The sequence below is a fragment of the Schistocerca gregaria genome, chromosome 9, assembly GCF_023897955.1.
Source record: "Schistocerca gregaria isolate iqSchGreg1 chromosome 9, iqSchGreg1.2, whole genome shotgun sequence".
In the NCBI taxonomy this organism is placed as follows: domain Eukaryota; kingdom Metazoa; phylum Arthropoda; class Insecta; order Orthoptera; family Acrididae; genus Schistocerca; species Schistocerca gregaria.
Window position 1 is genome coordinate 202,488,110 of NC_064928.1, and position 9,607 is coordinate 202,497,716.

Consider the following 9,607-nt stretch of genomic DNA (forward strand, 5'->3'; position numbering starts at 1 on the left):
AGTGTATTCATTTCTTAGTCTCCCTCTACGACATTTACCCTCCACGCTGCCCTCCAATGCTAAATTGGTGATCCCTTGATGTCTCAGAAGATGTCCTACCAAGCGATCCTTTCTTCTGGTCAAGTTATGCCACAAACTCCTCTTCTCCCCAGTCAAATTCAATACTTCCTCATTAGTTATGTGATCTACCCATCTAATCTTCAGCATTCTTCTGTAGCACCACATTTCGAAAGCTTCTATTCTCTTCTTGTCCAAACTATTTATCGTCCATGTTTCACTTCCATACATGGCCACACCCATTTCAAATATTTCCGAAATGACTTCCTGACACTTATATCTATACTCGATGTTAACAAATTTCTCTTCTTCAGAAACGTTTTCCTTCCCATTGCCAGTCTACATTTTATATCCTCTCTACTTCGACCATCATCAGTTACTTTGCTCCCCAAATATCAAAATCTTTTACTACTTTAAGTGTCTCATTTCCTAATCTAATTCCCTCAGCATCACCCGACTTAATTCGACTACATTCCATTATCCTCTTTTTGCTTTTGTTGATGTTCATCTGATATCCTCCTTTCAAGACACCGTCCATTCCGCTCAACTGCTCCTCCAAGTCCTTTGCTGTCTCTGACAGAATTACAATGTCATCGGTGAACCTCAAAGTTATTATTTCTTCTCCATGGATTTTAATACCTACTCCAAATTTTTCTTTTGTTTCCTTCTCTGCTTGCTCAATATAAAGATTGAATAACATTGGGGAGAGACTACAACCCTGTCTCACTCCCTTCCCAACCACTGCTTCCCTTTCATGTCCCTCGACTCTTATAACTGCCATCTGGTTTCTCTACAAATTGTAAATAGCCTTTCGCTCCCTGTATTTTGCCCCTGCCATCTTCAGAATTTAAAAGAGAGTATTCCAGTCAACATTGTCAAAAGCTTTCTCTAAGTCTACAAATGCTAGAAACGTAGGTTTGCCCTTCCTTAATCTAGCTTCTAAGGTAAGTCGTAGGGCCAGTATTGCCTCACGTGTTACAACATTTCTACGGAATCCAAACTGATCTTCCCCGATGTCGGCTTCTACTAGTTTTTCCATTCGCCTGTAAAGAATTCGCGTTAGTATTTTGCAAATGTGACTTATTAAACTGATAGTTCGGTAATTTTCACATCTGTCAACACCTGATTTCTTTGGGTTGGAATTATTATATTCTTCTTGAAGTCTGAAGGTATTTCGCCTGTTTCATACATCTTGCTCACCAGATGGTAGAGTTTTGTCAGGACTGGCTCTCCCAAGGCCGTCAGTAGTTCCAATGGAATGTTGTCTACTCCGGGGGCCTTGTTTCGACTCAGGTCTTTCAGTGCTCTGTCATACTCTTCACGCAGTATCGTATCTCCCATTTCATCTTCATCTACATCCTCCTCCATTTCCATAATATTGTCCTCAAGTGCATCGCCCATGTATAGACCCTCTATATGCTCCTCCCACCTTTCTACTTTCCCTTCTTTGCTTAGAACTGGGTTTCCATCTGAGCTCTTGATGTTCATATAAGTAGTTCTCTTGTCTCCAAAGGCCTCTTCAATTTTCCTGTAGGCAGTATCTACCTTACCTCTAGTGAGATAAGCCTTTACATGCTTACATTTGTCTTCTAGCCATCCCTACTTAGCCATTTTGCACTTCGTGTCTCATCTCATTTTTGAGACGTCTGTATTCCTTTTTGCCTGCTTCATTTACTGCATTTTTATATTTTCCCCTTTCATCAATTAAATTCAATATTTCTCCTGTTACCCAAGGATTTCTACTAGTCCTCGTCTTTTTACCAACTTGATCCTCTGCTGCCTTCAGTATTTCATGCCTCAAAGCTACCCATTCTTCTTCTAGTGTATTTCTTTCCACCATTCTTGTCAATTGTTTCCTTATGCTCTCCCTGAAACTCTGTACAACCTCTGGTTCTTTTAGTTTATCCAGGTCCCATCTCCTTAAATTCCCACCTTTTTGCAGTTTCTTCAGTTTTAATCTATCTGTCGTCAATACCAAAGGGTAACAGTCCACCATTTATATGGAGGATGCTATCTACTCCATCCTATCTTTGTTGGTGCTACTGTCACTATGGTAAAGTCTTTTCAGAAGATTCGAGAGGACTAAGATTTGCAGTAAACTTTTCACTGATCTTTTCTCGTGCAGTTGGCTCTAGATCTCCATGTCTAGGGGTCTGGTTCTAGAAGCCGAAATTTTCACATTTTAAGTTCTCATGTCTTAATTGATCTAAAAAAAATTTGAAGAATGTCGTTTCGGAATTTTTGTTTTTACGATAATTTATCGTCTCGCGTTTTACTATATCACACAGTCTTTTGAATTTTCACATTAACAAAGTCGAAATTACATTGTTCGTCCAAAATACAAAAATACGTCCGATCACTCTGCGGTAATTACAATATTCCAAAGGGTTTACAAATATTCTTGACAAATGAATTTCTAGTTGTTTAGATTATTATTTTATAAAATAACCCAGATATAAATGTAATAGACAGCACTAGATTGCATAATTAATAATAGAAATTTTAAGTGTACCAACCAACTCGTTGTTTTCAAATGGTTCTATAAAACTATTTTAACTGTAGATTCAGAGCTAGTACATGTTGATTGTAACAAGAAAATAAAGTAATTCCTTTTCATAAATTTTAGCTCGAAATATAACATATTGTGTACAAAATTATACGAAACTTTTCAGAAAAGTAACTTAGATAATACTGACCTATCCAAAATTCGAAAATATTTCTGGTATCGATTGCTGCTGTTGAGGAAAAGAAATGCTAGAGGAGGTAACTGGGGCGTAGGAGTGCGGGAGTGGGGACAGGGGAGGATGGCAGTGAAAGGGGGGAGGGGGTTGGGGTTGAAAATAGTTGAGATGAAGACGATGAGTGACTGTAAATCACTGGGCCAGATTTCAGCGTAGCCCCATACTTACAGTATCGTATTTTGGTAAGAAGCTCATTTTATTAGTTTTGTTGAAATTACTTTTTTAGCAGTGTATCTGAGGCGATTTTATTTGCATCGTGAAAAATACATAGAGTTGCCACCAAAACTTGTATTAAATTAAAGAGGCAAATCTATACTAGTAACATCAGTTTCTTTTTATACATTTCAGGCAAGGACTGTCTTGTTTTTACCATGGTTGATTATTAAAACCCTGGGGGACATAGCAGTGATCGTAATAGCTGTTATCGCATGGTCTGCTGTCTTTTGGTACGAACGTCCTTCCGTCGGTATCAGTATATTTTTTATGTGCATCATCTACTTGTGTAAGTATACTATTATACTGGTTACTGCAGATGTCACTCAACTGTCACTATAGTTACTCATACTCTTGCTTAATTGTTGACTTACAGTACTGGAAACACCCAAATAACCCGTTTTCACAATGCACGCAAAACTAATGTAATTTTTTATTCAAACATATTTTATTTCCTAACTAGCTGAGAATTTATTCCATTCTTCTATTAGTCCATCTGGCCCCTTTCCCTCCATCTTCACCACATCTCTGTCCATCTCGTCCTTCCCCCCATTCTGCCCATCTTCCCTGCCCAATCTATCTTTCTAACTCATTCACCCCCCCCCCCCCCCAGCACTATCGATCTCCTCCTGCTCCTCTCTCTGTCCTACAAATACCCCACTTGCCTCCTCTCTCTGGCAATCGGCCCATCCTCCCTTGGGTCATTGCTCATACCCCCTCTGTTCATCTCCGCCTCCCCTCTAAATCCATTTCCCCTCCCACTCACTTAGCCAATTTCCTCCGTCCCTTCCCTCTATCTCCTCCTCTCTCACATCTGTGACCATTTCCTCATCTGCCATCTCCATATCCAGCTCATCCTCTTCCCTTTCTCTGCACATTACCCTGTCCCTTCCCTCTGCCCATCCCCCTCCCTCCCCCTAGTTTTGCCCATCTCCTCCAACCCTCCTCTCTTTCCATTTTATAATACTTGCCCAAATTAGAGGTTTGTTGTTCTTAGCTCCACAGTATTTCTTTCCTGATTGTTACTACGTGTACCAAATTTGATCGATCAGTGGGTCAGAAAGAGTTTTTTACCCTCGTCTTTTCCCAAGTACACACATATCAAAGTATATATCACATATACTTAACGTATTTCACATGTATTTGTACATGTATTTCACCTGTATCTTAAGCGTATTGCGTCCTGCAGTTTCATTTTCGTGCAGTTCAATGTTTATGACTTCGTATCTTCTGAGCTATGTGCTGTACAATGTTATAATTTGCAGGCACATCCAGTGGTATGAAATTTTCACTCTATAGCGGAATGTGCACTGATATGAAACTTTCTGGCAGACTAAAACTGTGTGCCGGACCGAGACTCGAACTCAGGACCTTTGCCTCACGCAGGCAAGTGCTCTACCAACTGAGCTACCCAAGCACGACTCACGCCCCATCCTCACAGCTTTACTTCAGCAAGTACCTCGTCTCCTACCTTCCAAACTTCAAAGAAGCTCTGCTGCGAACCTTGCAGATCTAGCACTCCTGGAAGAAAGGATATTTCGGAGACATGGCTTAGCCACAGCCTGGGGGATGTTTCTAGAACGAAATTTTCAGTCTACAGCGGAGTGTGCGTTGATATGAAATTTCCTGGCAGATTAAAACTGTGCGCAGGGCCGAGACTCGAACTCGGGACCTTTGCCTCACGCGAGCAAGTGCTCCACCAACTAAGCTAACTAAGCACGACTCAGCAGCTTTAATTCCACCAGTACCTCGCCTCCTACCTTCCTAAGGTCCAGAGTTCGAGTCTCGGTCAGGCACACAGTTTTAGTCTGCCAGGAAGTTACATCCAGTGGTATATGTGTCTACACTGTCTGTAAAATGTGTTTTGAATAGAGTGAGTAGTAGTGAAGGAATAAATGAAAACGTCATGGATATCTGGCACCTTTTCACGCATCTCAATCTTTATGATGTCGTATCTTCTGAACTATGTGCCGTACAGTGATACATTGTTGTAGGTACATTCACTTGCAGACACTGTCTGCGAAAAATGTTGCGAATGTAGCCAGTAGCCGTGAAGTAATAAATTTATACCTCTTCCATGACGTAGCAGTTTTTCCCACATCTCAGTGTTTATTCTGTTGTATCTCCTAAACCGACGCCAACGAGAAAGAAAGACAGAAGCGCATACGTCACAACACGTGACGCTTCAGGTCTTATGAGTGCCAGCAGCGTCTCCGGCCGGGAGCCAGTAATTATTTCAGACGAGTTTAATAATTCCTCACTGCACATTTAAATGTGTACAAGTTCTCGACAGCACACGACGAAGTTAAGACCTTTAGTGGGTACCTTTCTATTGACATACTGATTTCCCGTGGCCCCTGCAAGGAGCTGAGTGTTCTCAAAGTATGGCGAACAAGACGACTAGTGCGATATCACAAGTTCGTTGCAGGACTTGTACTTCTGGTGGGTCCCATCCTGAACTATGTGTCGTTCAATGATATACTTTTTCCTGTACATTCAGTGATATATGTGAATACTGTCTGCAAAATGTGTCACGAATGCAGTTAGCTGTAAGGAAGTAGTAAATTATAACATCATGCTTCTTGTAGCAATTGTACTCCACGAAAATGTACTGAGCGATAAGTTGTTTTCCTTTCATTACATTGTGGGGGTCTCCAGCAAGAAACTGTTTCGTTAAGATCTGAAATTGTGTGCAAAGTTTATTGGAAATCTTTTAGTGCTCTCGTTCTCAAATACTACATCAAAAAGTATAGGTATTTGCACGTTGTGAAATACAGTGCTGTTTTAACCCTACCACTCTGACAAGTGGATCGTTCTTAATCCCACAGCGTTTCATTCCATACTGTAAGTGGTTTCTGTACAGAGTTTGGTTGAAATCGTCAAGGGCTTTAGGGACAGATGTGGAACATACATACAAACCTAGTTTTGGATCTGATAATGCTAAATGCAATTTAAAAATTTTTAAACGCTTGGTCAACCTAATTAAAATTACCTTTACTACATCTGAAATCAATATTTAAAACTAAGGATTAAAGTACAAAGTTGCATCACTCGTGAATGGTGGTGCTGTAAATAATGTTATTGCTGATATAAAACTCGCTCTACACCTACCCCAGTTTCCATTCTACGAAAGTAAAACATAATTACTAACACAATAGCTAGGATTATTGAAGAACAAATAAAATGCAAAAAAGAAGGGTATAATAATAATATCCAAAATAATCGTACCATATGTCGAATTAAAAGTAAACAAATCTATTGCCCTGACAGCAGATAAGGGTGCTAGTGTAGTTATCATAAATGAAAATGATTATGTTTGTAAGGTAAAACACATAATTGCTACTAATAATATTACGAAATGAAATGGAGATCCTACCAACAGAGTTAGTGCTTTAATCAGGAAAGCTTTAAGAAGCGTAACTTCATCCTGACAGACAGGGAGGTCAATGAATGTTTGGTCATGAATCCATTTGGCTTCAAATCTCTTTCCAGCTCACACAGATGACAATTTTCCGTATGAACCACTGGTGTAGAATCGTTCCATCGTCATTGCATGGCGAAGTTAAACGAAGATTATATGATTAATTCTACCCTTTATTGGAGTATACATTTCAGAGAATATCTGCGATACATTAAAGCTTTGTAAGAGACCAGGTGTCCACCCACGTCAGTTCCCTATACTGCCAATCGCACTACTCAAGAATGCCTCACAGACAAATTAAAAAAATTCCTGGTGCAACGTCTTCCCTTAACAAAAGGACAACACGCTATGGATGGCCGTCATATCTGCAGTACTCAGCAGTCGCTCTCGAAATATACCAAAAGTCTCACTGAGGCCTTCACAGACCGAAAATACTTTCCCAACCTCATACATAAACAGATCTCCAATGCCTTTTCTCTCCAGTGACCTCCAAAAGTCTCCCCGTCAGACCACAGAAGAGTATTCCCATCATGACTCAGTACCACCTAGGACCAGAGCAACTGAATCACTTTCTCTGCCAGGGATTCGACTACCTCTCATCGTGTACTGAAATGAGGAACATTCTACCCACTATCCTTCCCACCCCTCCCACAGTAGTATTCCACCTCCCACTGCACCTACACAATATCCTGGTCCATTCCTACTCCACCCCTGATTACCACACCTTACTTCATAGCTCATATTCCTATAATAGACGTAGATGCAAGACCTGATCAGGATATCCTCCTACCACAAACTATTTTACTCCAGACTCATCACCTATCCCATCAAAGGCAGGAATATCTGTGAAACCAGTCATGTGATCTGCAAGCTGACCAGAAACCACTGTGCTGCATTCTATGTGGTCATGAGGACCAACAAGCAGTCTGTCCACATAATGGAAAACAGTGACCAGGAAACATCTGGACCAGCCAGTTAACGGCTTCACAGCCTGTGCTATCCGGATCCTTCCTACCAACGCCAGCTATTCTAAGCTACACAACTGTTAGTTAGTCACTGTCCTTCACCAACATATCCCCTTCACTGTCCCCTCTCCAGCACTGTATAGTCTTCTGTTCCACCAATGCACCCTCAGTCTTTTTACTTTTACACTCACTCCCCCCCTCCTCCCCTGCCTTCTGTCTAACATCCTGACTGCACCTGCTGCCCTACACTCTCTCCACCCCACCCCTGTATGCTCCCATAAGCAGCACTTTGCCATCCCTCACTCCTATCCTGCTATCTCTTCCCCTCTCCACCCCTGCCTACTCCTTAACGTCACCACACAGATTGCTTCTCTCATCATGCATGGATGATCACAATCTGGCTCAGTGGCCTGAGATATTGCTCATGTCTCCCTGAGTTGGCATTGCTTTAATGTGTGTGTGTGTGTGTGTGTGTTATCTACTTCTTAAGAAGAACTTGCTTGGTTAGCAGTCTTATCTCTCTCTTTCATAACATTGTTATTATTCCATCATGTATTTTCCATTGTATGATTTTAAAAGTTATCATTAGATACAGTACAAAATTTAGAGCCTCCAAAAATTCAAAATTAAGTGAAGTCATATCTTATTAGTCACACCCTGTAGAAATGAACTGAATTCTTGAATCAGTACTTGTAAATACCTGTAAACACTAATTAAATAGAGACTACTATAAATAGACCCTCATACATACTACACACAGTGACTAAAACTTGTTGTATGTGTGTAACTCTTGCTTAGCTATCAATAGGAACTAAACAATCGTTATTTAGAACAACTGAACAGAAAGTGGCCCCTTTAAAAGTAGCAGTTTTCCTTCTAATTCAGTTGACCAAACTTAGCTATCATGAGCATGAATAACATTAAATAGTATAGATAAACAGTACAGTTAGACAGCACACCAGTTACATTTCTACAGTTTGTCTGTATATTATTAATGCATCCCTGAAGGTGCTGCTATGTGACAGAATATGCAGAATATGATCAACACATAAGTTGCCAATCTGCAGAATGGGATACTATATTTCAAGTTAAACAAACTCTTCCATTTTTTTAAATCCCACCCCTGTGTTTTTTTTCTCAGTAATGTCCAATTACATCTGATTTGCTTAATATCTGCCTATGGCCTCTGTCTATTTCTCAGTGCCCAATGTATACTTCCTGCGAGTTGTCTACAGCTACTACTGGATGCTCGAAAAGAACCCAGAGTCTGACAGGCTGGTACCTAAGAATGAGAATGTATAGTTGTGAACAGAGATGGTAACTTTTGGCAGTTTGAATCACAATTACTTCTGTGAAACACTTAGCTGATGAAACTCCTTTGGACGTCTGTGAATGTTGAAGGAAAAACGGTTATTATTATTAGTATTGGTTTTGACAGTGAATCTAGAATCCATGTACTTCGTTTATCGTTAATAGTGTCCACACTTTATAAGTCAGACTAGACTTACTGCTTCCATTCTCATAAACAGTGCATTTCATAAATGATTCCAGAGACTATTGAAGGGTACAAGAATTCATTTTGCAATGTTTTCCATTGACTTTTGTGTATATAACCGTCAACTGTTGGATCTTGTAAAGCATAGTTCAGTAGTCGCTATTCAGTGTTGTCGGAAAAAACGTAACTATTTATTTTCATTATGTGTGTCACTGTGACTGAATTTCAATTTTTGTAATGTAATGATGATCTTCACCCAATGTTACATGTAATTTGTAGGCAAAAAATAAGACTTTTTGACGATTTTATTTTATTAAAAGAAGATTAATGGTTGAATGTATTTTTATTGAAGTCAATAAATGAAAAATTTCTGTTCCATGATCATTGTGAATTTCATTGCACAATTAAATCCATGTCGTGAAACCACTGTTTTTGTAGATAATTAGCACTCATCTGTTAGACTGTACAACAAAAGCAGCTGGCAAAAAATAATAATGTTCACAAATGCAAGCAATTTTATTTTTAAGTTAGCAGGACTGTATATGAATAAATAATTTTTGTATTAAACTATAATTGCTGATAATAGTAAGCTCCATATATAAATCAATCAAGTTCTTATTAAAAATTTTGAATTATAAAATATCAGCTGTTAGGATTTACAGTAGCTTATCCTAGGGGTTGCCTGTATAAATCATGATATTCTTTCACAGAAGTA

At 39.5% G+C, this 9,607-nt stretch overlaps 1 protein-coding gene across 1 annotated transcript in view; it reads left to right on the plus strand.

The window, feature by feature from the left end:
- LOC126292063 (uncharacterized) overlaps positions 1-9,273 on the plus strand; it is an 86,851-nt gene extending 77,578 nt beyond the window's left edge. The window contains exons 9-10 of the mRNA XM_049985867.1: positions 3,147-3,300; positions 8,599-9,273. Coding sequence (XP_049841824.1) covers positions 3,147-3,300; positions 8,599-8,699 — 255 coding nt within the window. The 3' untranslated portion in view covers positions 8,700-9,273. The remainder of the gene's footprint in view (positions 1-3,146; positions 3,301-8,598) is intronic.
- Positions 9,274-9,607: the final 334 nt, after the last annotated feature.